Source organism: Budorcas taxicolor, chromosome 15 (assembly GCF_023091745.1).
Source record: "Budorcas taxicolor isolate Tak-1 chromosome 15, Takin1.1, whole genome shotgun sequence".
NCBI classification, from domain to species: domain Eukaryota; kingdom Metazoa; phylum Chordata; class Mammalia; order Artiodactyla; family Bovidae; genus Budorcas; species Budorcas taxicolor.
In genome coordinates, this window is record NC_068924.1 from 45981026 (window position 1) to 45993669 (window position 12644).

Sequence of the window (12644 nt, forward strand, 5' to 3'; positions counted from 1 at the left end):
CCAAAAAGGAAATTGAGGGGGAAACCAAGTCATTTATTATTTCTTGAAAAAGTCCGGTGAGGGATTATTTAACTGGAAAGGAATGCAGGGACTTCTTAGTGCAAAACAGCTCGTTGGTCCGGGGAGTGTGAGATTAGGCAGGTTGGTGTTTGCAGCACTGATTGGGGAAGGGCACTGTGAGGTCAAACTATGGGCACAGTGGAGCATCTCAGGAGTCATTTCTGTGCCAGGCTCCAGAGCCCTGAAAGATTCAATGCCCCTGCTGTACGTGTGAGGCAGGTCAGCCCCTGCCGGTTTCCACAGTGTGGAGACAGTCCATGGCTAGGGACGCTGGGTCTGTCCAAGGTCAGTGCCCTGGCTCTGTGTGCCAGGCTCAGTCCCTCACTGAGTGCCTCCTTTTCTGTGTGAGGGTCTGGTTTGTTTTCTTAGTGTCAGGTAAGCCACCCTTTCCTGGCCATTGGGGTTAGTCAGTCTCTCGTGTCAGCTGGTCTGCGTCTCTTGTGTGTTTGGACGGGGCTGAGCTGGTAGGAATCCGACTGTCCTGCCTCAGCCCCGCTCCCGCTCCACCCCTCAGCCAGGCCCCAGCGTGCTGATGGTGGTATAGCTCAGCCTGGATAGTGAGGCGATGGACGGGGTGGGAGGGTCCTCGTCCGGCAGAGGTCTGGGGCGAGCCCGCGGAGGCCGAGGACAGCAGCGGGTGCAGGTGTCAAGGCAGGCCTGGCGAAAGCGACGGTGCATGAAGCAGTAGACCAGGGGGTTGACACAGGCAGAGGCGTAGCTTAGCAAGTGGATGAAGGAGATGGGCGCACCCGAAAGTGCACGATGTGCGCCGGGGCCGTCGAAGGCGCGCCACGTGTTGGCGCTGTACACCGGCAACCAACACAGGAAAAAAAGCACAACGATCACCAGTAACATCCGCACCACGCGCTTCTTAGCCAGCAGCTTGGCCTGGGCAGGCCGGGTGCCGGATCCTGGGCCAGGTGTGGGCGCGGTCAGCGCAGACATCTCCAGTGCAGGCCGGGAGCGCGGAAGCTGCACATAACAGCCGTCGCCGTCCTCACCCGCCAGTCGGGTCTCAGACCGGCAACGTCCGTTCGCCTGGGCGGGACCTGAGCACAGACGGTGGGCTGAATCCTTCAAATCGCACACATTTCCGCCCCACCCACTTTATGTCCCGCCCCTTCCCAAAGTCCCGCCCCCTCCTGGATTTCACACACCTTGTCCGGTGCCACCGGGCAGCCCTCCCTGACTTCCGACCCGGCTCTGGCTCTCGCTGTCACTGTCACCGTCAAAGCGAAGCCCTAAGTAGAGCTCACGGGAGATAAGCCCGTAGGCCACCGCCATAACCACCCCAGGCACGAAAAACAAGAGCAGGAGCAGCAGTACCGACCTGGAGACAGAGCGCAGACCAGTCAGTGGGTCCCTGTCCAGCTATAATCACTGATGGAAGAAGACTGAAGAACTGTGTTTCTAGGGCTGGTGACCACGTCCCAGAGGTAGAAGTAGGATTAGGGGTACAGCTGGGAAGGGCTAGAGAACTGGGGAGGAGCCCCGAATGGGGATCCCAGGGTGGTGGGTCGTGATAATTGTTGGAGCAAGATTCTGGGTAATGCTTGTGAGTGATGGAGATGAGAAAAGGGAATTCTCAGGGATGGGTAATAGGCACCCTCACCAGGTTTGGCGGACCCGCGCACTGGGCCACCGGTGCATGCATTGCAAGACACGAGGCCCTGCTGGCTGCACGGCAGTGTACACTGGATAGGGCACCATGAGCAGTCCGGACAGCATCCACGTGGCTACGATTACACGAGCCGCGTGGGAGCGCGTCTGCCACACGCGCGCCTGCAGTGGTCGGCAGATGGCGCTGTACCGCTCCAGGGCGATGGCCACGAGGCTTAGCGTGGACACGCTCACAGACACCCCTAGGAGGGAAGAGGAAACGGTTACCCAGGGAACTTGCGCTACACACTCCCCAGTGTGACTTCCACACTCCAGGTGAAGACAGACCCCTACATGCGGCAAGGACTTTAGGAGAGGGGAGGGCCAAGGGAGTCAGGGCGATTGTTTACCTACCCATGAAGTAGGAAACCGCCTTGCAGACGACTGTGCCGAAGATAAATGTGCCCATGAGATTGGGCAGCAGGGTGAAGGGCATGCAAGCCACAGCCAGCAGGAGGTCGCTGACTGCCAGTGAGAGCAGAAAGGCATTGGTGACGGTCCTCAGACGGCGGCTCAGCCCCAGGACCACGATGATGAGCACATTTCCTCCAACACTCATCAGAAAGATGACAGCGTAGAGGGTGACCCTAATGGCCAGCTCCAATTCTGGGTAGGAAAGAGGTGAGGTGGCAGGATGGGTTCTGGCCCCCACTCAGCTGGGCTACCCAGTCTCACTTATTCCCAACTTTTCAAGCCCTACTACCCAGCCAGATCCCCTGCTTCTCAAATCCTCCCCCTCCCCCACTGGCCCAGGACCCACTCAGTAAATGGTGAACTTGAATCTGTTACCCTTTTAACCTCTGCTGCTGCTGCTGCTAAGTCGCTTCAGTCGTGTCCAACTCTGTGCGACCCCATAGACGGCAGCCCACCAGGCTCCCCCATCCCTGGGATTCTCCAGGCAAGAATACTGGAGTGGGTTGCCACTTCATTCTCCAATGCATGAAAGTGAAAAGTGAAAGTGAAGTCGCTCAGTCGTGTCTGACTCTTCCAGACCCCATGGAATGCAGCCTACCAGACTCCTCCGTCCATGGGATTTTCCAGGCAAGAGTTCTGGAGTGGGGTGCCATTGCCTTCTCTGTTTAACCTCTAGAAGCCTAGTTAAAGTGGCCTAACTCTACCCTTCCTTAAGAAACCCTGTCTGTTCTCAAGGTTTGCTCCAAATCCTTCATTCTCTTTGCAGCCAAACTTTTTGAAGAGATTATTTGCATCTTTTCATCCACTCCTCAATCTATTACAATTCAGTGACCTCTTCCCCATTACTGTTCATAAGTGTTCATTACACTTCTTTTCATGATTACTAAGCTTTAACTACCAAATCCAAAGTTCCTTTCTCAGCCTATTCTACTTGATGACCTCCTGGTAGCATTCAACCCTGTTGACTGCTAAATAATCACTAAATAAACAAGCAAAAAGACCCTTTACCTACTCTCAACTGTCTTCATCTTGCCCTCAAGATTCTCCCAGAACTGGCCTTTTCCTCCTCTCACCTCATCCCTGCAATGCACTCATTTAAGCCACCAGATGACTCAGTTTCTGGGAGGCATCAGGTGCACTCATGACTCTCCTTTGCTCACATTGGTTTATCAGCCTAAACTGCTCTTTCACTGCGCCCCTACCACTATTAATACCCTCCTCCCCCCACTGAAAGTGAAAGTGAAGTCGCTAAGTCGTGTCTGACTTTTTGGGACCCCATGGACTGTAGCCTACCAGGCTCCTCCGTCCATGGGATTTTCCAGGCAAGAATACTGGAGTGGGTTGCCATTTCCTTCTCCAGGGGATCTTCCCCACCCAGAGATTGAAACCGGGTCTCCCGCATTATAGGCAGGTGCTTTACTGTCTGAGCCACCAGGGAAGGACTCTTAATAATAAACTTGTTTTCTGTTATCTAGTGAACTCCTACTTACTATTGTCTTTCAAGACTCGGACTGACTGCTCCCTCCTCTATAAGGCCTCTCTGGACACCTTATTTGGAGCTAATCTCCCCTTCTTCTGACCCATGCATGTTCCCTACACACCTGTTAGAACGGCCTTTACTTTCTGCCTTGTATTTTAATTATCTATAAACATTCCCTCTCACTCCACAAGCATTTCAGAGGATTATCTTTATACTAGGCACTGGGGACAAAGAGATGAACATGACAAATGCTCCGAGAGCTCTCATCTGAGAGCTCACATTCTAGAAGTCTAGAGGGAAACTCAGACGTATAAATAGATATCTGTCACACGGTGTGATAAGAAGTGAGGTTGAAGAATGACAGAATGCTCTGGGAGCTCACAGGAAGGACACGTAGCACTGCTGGGCAGGACAAAGGGCTGACCCCGTTCACTTGTGTCATTGCCTGTTGGGGGGAACGATTCATCACTGGGCTGCCATATCACAACCAAGACAAAACTGAATTGAATTAAACTGGACCCAGTCACCTGTGCCCATGGCCTCAGTGTGAGGGAGACTGGAGGTTGGAAGGAAAGAGGGCAGGGACAGAGCCTACCAGGTTGGGGGAGGGAAGGGCCCAGAGCTGTATCACTCTCCATAGCCCTGTACATTGGCTGACTTTTGCCTTAACTCCCAAATTAAACTGTTTTTTCCCCCATATCAATAGTTATGTACTTATCCAGAAGTTGTTGTAGACTTCAAGGAAGTGCTATTTACAAGAAACCTCCTAACTGAAATGTCTGCAATGCAGGAGACACAGGAGATGCCGGTTCGATTCCTGGGTTGGGAAGATTCCCTGGAGAAGGAAGTGGCAACGCACTCCAGTATTCTTGACTGAAAAATCCCATGCTCAGAGGAACCTGGCAGGCTAGAGTCCATGGGGTCGCAAAAAGTCAGACACGACTGAGCTACTAAGCAGTGCAGTACCCTCACTGAGTCCAGGAATGACATTACTTCCTCAGAGCACACAGCAAGTAAGGAGCCGAATCGGAGCGGAATCTTGTCTCTACATTTCCAAAACGCTTTGTCTCCTGCTGCTCCCTCACTTCTCTGTCATACTCTACCCTGGCATTTCTTACCCTATTATTATGGTCATGTTCTGCCTCTGCCACTGGACTATGAGCTCTTGAGGGCAGGGGCAATGCCCATCTTGTTCTTCAGCATGTCCCTGGCATTTGGCATAATGCTTCCTGCACAGGAGGCGTTAACACCTGCTTGCTAATGAATCTTAACTGGATCTCTGTCACTGTCCAAATAAATGCATCTGCTCTGTTTCTCCTCATCCATCCTTCATCTCTGTGCTTCTAAAGCTCCAGCATGCACTCTCCTTGCTGCCTCACTGCCTCTGTTTCTTTGGAGACCCATGTTGGAGAATCTTTTAGGTGGTACAGGGGAAGGGGTCAATAACAGGCTGTGATTTGGGATGTGTTACTTTTACTATTATACACAAACTGTCTATGTCTCATTTAGAAGCTGGGCTCCCTCTCTGCAGGGGAGGCTTATGGAAGGTTTGCTTATGTGTGACAATTTGAGGGGTGTGTGTGTGTGTGTGTGTGTGTGTGTGTGTGTGTGTATAGGGGGAAATAAAGAACATTTGGGAGGGGGGATCTCTGTCAGACAGGTCCTTGGACCCAAGAATATAGAACAGGTGGTCTACCTTGCATTTTTTTGTGTCTCCTTTCAGTCCACTGCCCCTCTACGCCCTTCTCCTCTCCTCTCCTCCCATCCCTTATCTCTCTAGTCCTATTATCTCTCTCACATTCTCCTCTGTCCTCTGGATGTTTCTCTTCAAGTAGATTTTTCTTTTTTTGGCTGCACTGTGGAGCCCCGGCAGTGCCAGCACTGAGTCCTAACCGCTGGACCACCAGGAGCCCCCTTTCGACTAGTTCTTGATTCAATAACCACACCTAAATCTGGATGGCACTCTAAGTTGTGAAAAGCACACTTCTCATTCATTCATCTGGGGTACAGCCATCAGTGCTTTGACAGTCTACCTGTGGGTGTCATTCTGCTGGGGATGAGTGTGTGCTAAATCGCTCAGTCATGTGGGACTCTTTGTGACCCTGTGGACTGTAGGCCACCAGGCTCCTCTGTCCATGGGATTCTCCAGGCAAGAACACTGGAGTGGGTTGCCACGCCCTCACCCAGAGGATCTTCCTGACCCAGGGATTGAACCTGAGTCTCTTACGTCTTCTACATTGGCAGGTGGCTTCTTTACCACTGTGCCACGCGAGCAGATCAGAAGTCAGGCCAGGGGACTCGGAAGACTGGAACAGTTCAGTTCTGCTTCTGGTGTCTAGAGCATCTGCATTTGTTCCATCCAGATGAGGGCAGACAAGTGTGGGTACAAAAATCCAGATGATTTCACATATGACAAGAACAGGCTTTTCTAAGAAATGATTCCACAGAACAGTGAAGCTGCTGACGCCTCAGATCCTGCTGTTCACTGGTGTGTTGGATTTGGTTACCCATCACACGGACATCAAAGTATTACCCGTGCTTCTGTGGTGAGCATGGATATCATCCAGCTGATTGTGAATGGGAGCAGAGTAAGCCTTGGGAATACTTGAGTATTAGAGATGATATCTGGGTGGGTGAGATTAACACATATTTCTGTGTGCAATATCTGGAGAAGGGTGACAGCTATGTGTCTATAGGTAATATCTGATTGAGTGTGGATTACTTTTAAGTTTAGGTAATATCTGAGGAAGTGTTGTAACATTTGAATAAGCGAGGGTCTACAGATAACACCTTGTTTTGTAGGTAACATCTACAGGAAGCATGGGTTACATTCAGAGGTCTGTATGTGAATGAGGGAAATATCCAGCTGATGGTGGTCCTAGATGACTGAGCAGAAGTAATATGAAAGTGTATATGGGCAATATTTAAGTGAGTGTACATATTAAATGTTAACAGATTAGGATGTTAACCTGATTGAGTAAAATAACAGCGTCTGAATGACCACAGGTAGTATCTGAGTCTTTGCAGGTATTATCTGAATATGTAAGAGTTGTATCTAGGTAATATATCTATATATAGGTTGACTTTATAGGTGATACCTGGAGATGGGTTCCTTAAGTAAGCATGAGTAGTATTTGATTATATGTGGATAATAAAAAAAATGAAAGCATGTGTATTTGATGGATGAGTAACATCGAAATGACAATGGGCAATATTAAAGTAAGTGTGGGTGGCGTCTGTTTTTCTGTGGGTACCTTCTTTTTTCCCCATTTTATTTATTTTGTAAATTGCAGTGTAATTGCTTTACAAGGCTTTGTTGGTTTCTGCTGTACAACAACATGAATTAGCTGTGTGTATATGCATGTCCTCTCCCCCTGGAGCCTCCCTCCCACCCCTCCTCCTTCTGCCTGTCTAGGTCATCACAGAGCACTGAGCTGAGCTCCCTGGGCTATACCGTAGCCTCCCACTAGCTATCTGTTTTGCAAATGGTAATGCATATATCTCAATGCTATTCTCGCAATTTGTCCCACCCTCTCCCTCCCCTCTGTGTCCATAAGTCCATTCTGTGTGCAGTTTCTGAGTGAACACTGGAAATATTTAAGTGTATGTGGATTATATCAGAATAATGTGCGTAACAGCCACGTTTCTCCTCGTAACACTGGGTGAGCCTGGGTGAGATGTGTCTGTAGGGGTAATAGCTGAGTGAGTGTGGCTGACAGTCTCTGACTGCGGGTATCACATGCAGGTGTGTGTGGGCAGCAGCATCTAGATGGCTTGGGCTCTGAATCACTGCACATTCTGCTTGCTCAAGGTCCCTTCCTCTATCAACTAGCCCCTCTGTCTTCTGCACTCAGCCTCCCTCTCTCTAGGCCCATTCCCCATCAACATTTAAACACTGGTTTTTTCTCTGCAACACGTACACATTCAAAAGACAAACTATATGTGCACGTGCATGTACACACACACACACACACACACACACACACACACACTTCCTCAACCTCATGTTATTTCTAGAACTATCCTGTTTTTTCTTTGTCTCTCTCTCTCTCTCTCTTCAAAACATATGGAAGTTTTTATCTGCATGCCTTGGTTCACTTCTCATAACCCCTTCTCCATGGCCCAAACTTCAACTGACCGTAGTCAGTAATAACACCCTAACCCTAACCCCACATCTCCTCCTAAGATGTCTTTTCCATTGAATCCGAAGGATGTTATTCTGACCTTATCTGACTTATATTGGAAGCATGTGATATCCTGTTTGAAATTTTCCTTTTTTTTTTCTTCCTTGCCTTCTTGTCTCTCTAATGGTTTCGTCTAGATCTCCTTCATGGACTCCTCTTCTTCTGCTTGGCTTTTAAAACTTGGTCTTCCTCAAGGTCTTATCCCAGGACCTCTATTTTTTTTTTTTTAATCTGACACAATCTTTGTATGATTTAATCTAGTTTCATGGCTTTCATTACCTCCTCTAGACAAACAAAAACCTTTCAAGTCTTCCTTTCCAGCTTGTACCGCCCAGATCCCTGGATTCAACAGCTTACTGGGCAACTCCACCTGGATATTTCACTGGCATTTAAACTCAGTGGGTTCCAAATTGAATGGATAATCTCCTCTTTCAAATGTTTCTGCTTCCTTATTATCCTCAATATACAGCACAACTACCCAGTTGTCTAAGCCAGAAACCTAGATGTCGCCCCTTGACCTCTTCTTCCCTCTCCGTTTCTAATAAATCATCAAGTTCTGTGGGTTTCACTTCCTGAAGTATCTCTCCAATCCATCCAGTTCTCTCCATCTCCACTGCCAGTAACTCAGCCTAAGCCAGTATCATCTTTCACCAGGGCCAGTGTAACACAATAGCCTTCAAAGGGATGCCCCTCTGCCCATCTCTTGTCCTCCAATCCAACCTCTTTACTACAGAACTAATCCTGGCAGTACTACTTCACCTTCCAGCAGTTCCCATTGACCTTGGGATAAAATCCATACTCCTTAGACAGTTCCACACATTTTTCTGGCATCTCTCTAGGCTGGTCTTCATCCTGAGTGTTCATCATTCCTCTCTTACGGTACATGTTCCAGGCACTCAGAAACTGTGATACACTGGACGAAAGTGCCATGGATTTAAACTCTGGGTGTTTATACATACTGTTCCTCTGCTTGAGATGATTTTTGCCTTTTGTGCCCCTTCATCTGGCTGACTTTCCCTCAGGTTTTTTCTTCTTAAATTTTTCATTGGAGGATAATTGCTTCACAGTATTGTGCTGTTTTCTGCCATGAATCAACATGAATCAGCCACATGTATACAATATGTCCCCTCCTTCTTGAACTTCCCTCCCATCTCCCACCCCCTCCCACTCCTCTAGGTTGTCACAGAGTACTTCCCTCAGCATTTTAATTTTTTTTTCAATTTACCCTTTACCTCCTCAGAAGGCCAAATTTGATTCCCAAGGCTAAGCTAGGCTAGAGGTGCTCCTCATCTGTGTTCCCACATCCCTCTCAAGGCACGTCCCTTGTTGTCTGGCAAATCCCTGCTTACTTGTCTGTCTCTCTGACTGAACTGTGAGCTCCTTTAATTAAGAACTGTGTCAGTTTTGTTTTACTCCTGTCCCTAGTGCCTAGCACAATCTCTGATTCAATAAATATTTGTTGAGTGAAAGTATCCAAGTGTAAGAATGAGACAGTGTATAACCGCGAGCTGAGAAAGCATTTGATATTTTATGGAGGTAAATAAATGCTTCAATTACAGTTTATTCCCACTTTCCCTTCTAGAGCTTGGAATAATTTCCTTCTGCTTAATGCTGTTCCCTCTCCTGGAATCCCACTTATTACTTTTCTGCCTCCTGAACTCCAGCTTCAAGGTTCCCTCTGTGAAGTTTTCAGATCTCATCTCCTTTGGGTGTCCACAATTTGGTCCCTCTCATGGGAATTCTAAATGCTGACTGTGGTTTCTCCCATTGGTTTTTGTCTCTTTCCTGCATTGAAGATGAGAGTCCAGACTGGCTCTAGTTTAGTCCTGTGTGTCTGGCACCTAGCCTAGGGACTATAGTAGCAGCTGTCTAGTAACCACTTAAGGAAAGAAAAGGTATGGGAAGGGGAAAATATGACTGGAGCTGGGTCATCAAGAAAATGTAGATATTGAGTGAAGGGAGGAGTGAAAGTCATTCCAGGGACTGGGTGAGTGAGAGCAGCCTGGGGGTGGGAGGGAAAGGTGGCCCAAGGGGCGGGATGATGAATGGGGCAGCCAGGCTCTAGAAAGGTGAAACCTAAGGAAAGGCAGGTTGGAGAGGGGGCTTGGAAGGGACCTAGAGACATTACTTGGAGACACCAAAAGAGAGAGGGTATAGAGCCTTGAGAACTCCAGCTTGGGAGGCAAGGAGATTTGAGGAAGAGGGCAAAGGAGATCAGCCCCCAACCCAACATCCAGCCTAATTCAGGTTAGGGGATCTCTTGGGGAAGGCAAGGGGTTGGGGCGGGCAACACAGGAGACTGTAATTGTTTGTAATTGACTGTAACTTCCCATTCAGGTCTTCCAGACCGCCTCTGCCCGCAGCCAGCCCCCTTCATCCCCCCAGTCTTGCCTTTCTTCCTTCCTTTCCTTTCCCATTGAGGCTGCCTGAACTGACTGCAAGAGGAAAGAAGAGACTTGGAAGGGATTGGCCAGAGGAGGTCCTTGCCTTCCCACTGTCTCTAGCAGTGGGCTGTGTGTTGGTGAAGGTGATGCGTTTTGGGGGTGACCAAGAGCTCTGGGGGTGGCGAGGGGACCAGGGTGTGAGGGGACTGTGACCAGGTAGTGTGAAGCTGTGATGGAGTTTTATGAGCTGTGGAGGACAGATGTGTCAGGGGAGCTGTCTGGGGATGGAGGGAGTACTATGAAGGGATGGTGTGGGCGTTTAAGGAGGCTATGGGGGCCTCCGTGAGTGCTGTGGGGTGCAGTGAGAAGGAGCTCGCGGAGGGGGCTTAGGGAGGCACCCACCTCGTGTCCCGGCTCCGCGGATGCGTGGGGGCTCACAGCTGAGGTTGCCGGTGCCGCTGCTGTTGAGGAGGGGGCCCCCCGGGCGGCACAGGGAAGCCCCCGGCCCGGGTCCGGATCCCAGCACGCTCCGGTTTGGCTTCAGCAGCTCCATGGCCACGGCTCAGCCGCCGCCTCCCAGCGCTCGCCCGGGCGAGCTCCCGCTGCGGCTCCACCTGCTCCCGCCGCGATTCCGGCTGAGGCTCGCGCCCCGCCTGGTTCCCGCCCCCAACCTTGGCCCCTGTCCCTCCGCTCCTCCTCTGCGCGCCCCGCCTCTGCTCGCCTCCCTCCCAAGCTCGGGACCGCCTCTGTCCAGCCAGGTGACTCTCCGCCCCGCTCTCCTGCTCCTGACTTACCCGCGCCCCTCCGCCCCTCGCCCGGGGGCTGTCCTGCCTCCCGTCCGGGGGGCCTGTCCGCACCCCACCCCTTAGATTTCTCCCTTCTTCTCTTAGAGATTTCCTTCCAGCCCAGTCCTCTTCACCAGCGTCCCGGTTCCGGGGAATTCTCGGGAGCGTGTGTATCTGTGTGTGTTGGCGAGGTTTGGGGAGAGGTTAGTAGTGGATGGAGAGGTTGCGAGGAGGGAGGCTGGGTAAGAAGGCAGCGTTAAGAGGGACAGGGTAGGGTGCGGCTGCCGCGGGGTTTAGCATCTTTTCCTGGTGGGTCGGGGAACCAGGAGGTGGCCACCGAGAAGCGGGGATCACTGGCTGCGGCGCAGACGCCTTAGCCCGCGGGAAGCGCCACGGTACCCTACTATGCCGCAGTGGCCGCAGTGACCGTGACACCATCGCTGGTCGTTCCCTGCAGCTCTTCGCCTCGGGGCAGGGGCAGCCCCTGCATCTGTTCGCCGCACCCTCACCTCCTACATCAGGCCCAACACACAGGCTTCCACGCAAAGCGCCCAAGGAACCCTCCCCAGCGGGCAACGATGGGAATGGGGCAGCATTCCCGCCCCGCTGGGGAAAAGGGCTGCCTGGAGGAAGAGTGACTTGGGGATCGAGGGGCGACCGGGGTAGCGGCGAGAACTCCCCGGGATAAACAGGAGTGAGGTGGGGTGAAGGTGAGGTATGGTTCGGTTCCCAGCACAGCGCAGGCTTAACATGGGAGGAGGCGGCGGGCTTTCTCTGTGGTCTCCAGGCAGCGCCCACCCTCACTCGACGCACTGAAACTCCCTGTTTGTTCTCAGCGCAGGTGTAGCAGCCGGCGTAGGGCGTCAGGTTCCCACGGTGGGGCGGGGGGGAGGGGGGTTGGGGGCTGGAACGGGAGCACTGGGGAGGAAACACAACTGAAGGGGGCATGCGCAGGACTGCTGTGGACTCAGCTACTTGGGTAGGACTTGCCTCCACTAATATTTTCCCCCTGCTCCATGTCATTCTTCTTCACTCCAAAGAAACTTCGACCAACTGGGAATTTCATTCTCTGGCCTGACAGCAGTAGCTGTCAGAGGTAGGCGTTACCAGTCAAAGAGAACATTAGACTGAGGGCGAGGTCTGAGTTTATGGGGAATTCAGAGACTTATCCAGTCAGTCTTTTGAAGAGGACCTAATCCAGCTAGCACTGAGTTTATAGAGGCTAAAGATATTGAAAGAGGATTTAAGCCTGAGGTCAGAGGGAATGTCGTCAACCCAACCCCCCTTCTCCTGGCACTGCCTGCCTTCCCCACCATAGCAGCCCGATTTGCTGTTTGTTCAGTTCCAGCACAGGTGAGGGCTCAGATAACCTGCTGAACTTTTCCCATATTGGATGAAGGTAGGGTGTGGGGCAGGGAAGCAAAGGTAATGTAGGGGGGAGGAGAGTGGAAATAGGAGAAACAGACTGGCATTCACGTATTCAGCAATGCGCCAGGTAGAGGGCTGTATACTAGCTGTCCAATACAGTCTGTGCCAGTTTCCCAAGCTAGTAGGGGAAATGACAGGTAAACCTGTGATGACAACACATGGTCATAAGTGCATCCATCAAGATGCACAGATCAGAAATTTACAGATAATCTTGAATGCCTTACTCCCTTATGCTCCTGCACCCCTATGG

General features: G+C 51.1%; 1 protein-coding gene across 1 annotated transcript; it reads right to left on the reverse strand.

Annotated features, from left to right (window-relative positions):
- Positions 1-570: 570 nt before the first annotated feature.
- On the reverse strand, positions 571-10734 carry CCKBR (cholecystokinin B receptor). The gene is made up of 5 exons (XM_052653233.1): positions 10584-10734; positions 2074-2325; positions 1673-1922; positions 1218-1390; positions 571-1109 (listed from the first exon to the last, which is right to left on the reverse strand). Exons 1-5 carry the CDS (start codon positions 10732-10734, stop codon positions 571-573), a joined length of 1365 nt encoding a protein of 454 aa, XP_052509193.1.
- Between the last annotated feature and the right edge of the window lie 1910 nt (positions 10735-12644).

What these genes read in the sequence shown, in the direction of transcription:
- CCKBR (XM_052653233.1), bottom strand. Translation starts at nt 10,734, where the DNA reads ATGGAGCTGCTGAAGCCAAACCGGAGCGTGCTGGGATCCGGACCCGGG. An exon ending in GGCGGTTTCCTACTTCATGG is followed by an intron (nt 1,923 to 2,073) that starts GTAGGTAAACAA and finishes CTTCCCTCCTAG; the next exon opens with GGGTGTCTGTGAGCGTGTCC. An exon ending in GCCCGGTGGCACCGGACAAG is followed by an intron (nt 1,110 to 1,217) that starts GTGTGTGAAATC and finishes GTCTGTGCTCAG; the next exon opens with GTCCCGCCCAGGCGAACGGA.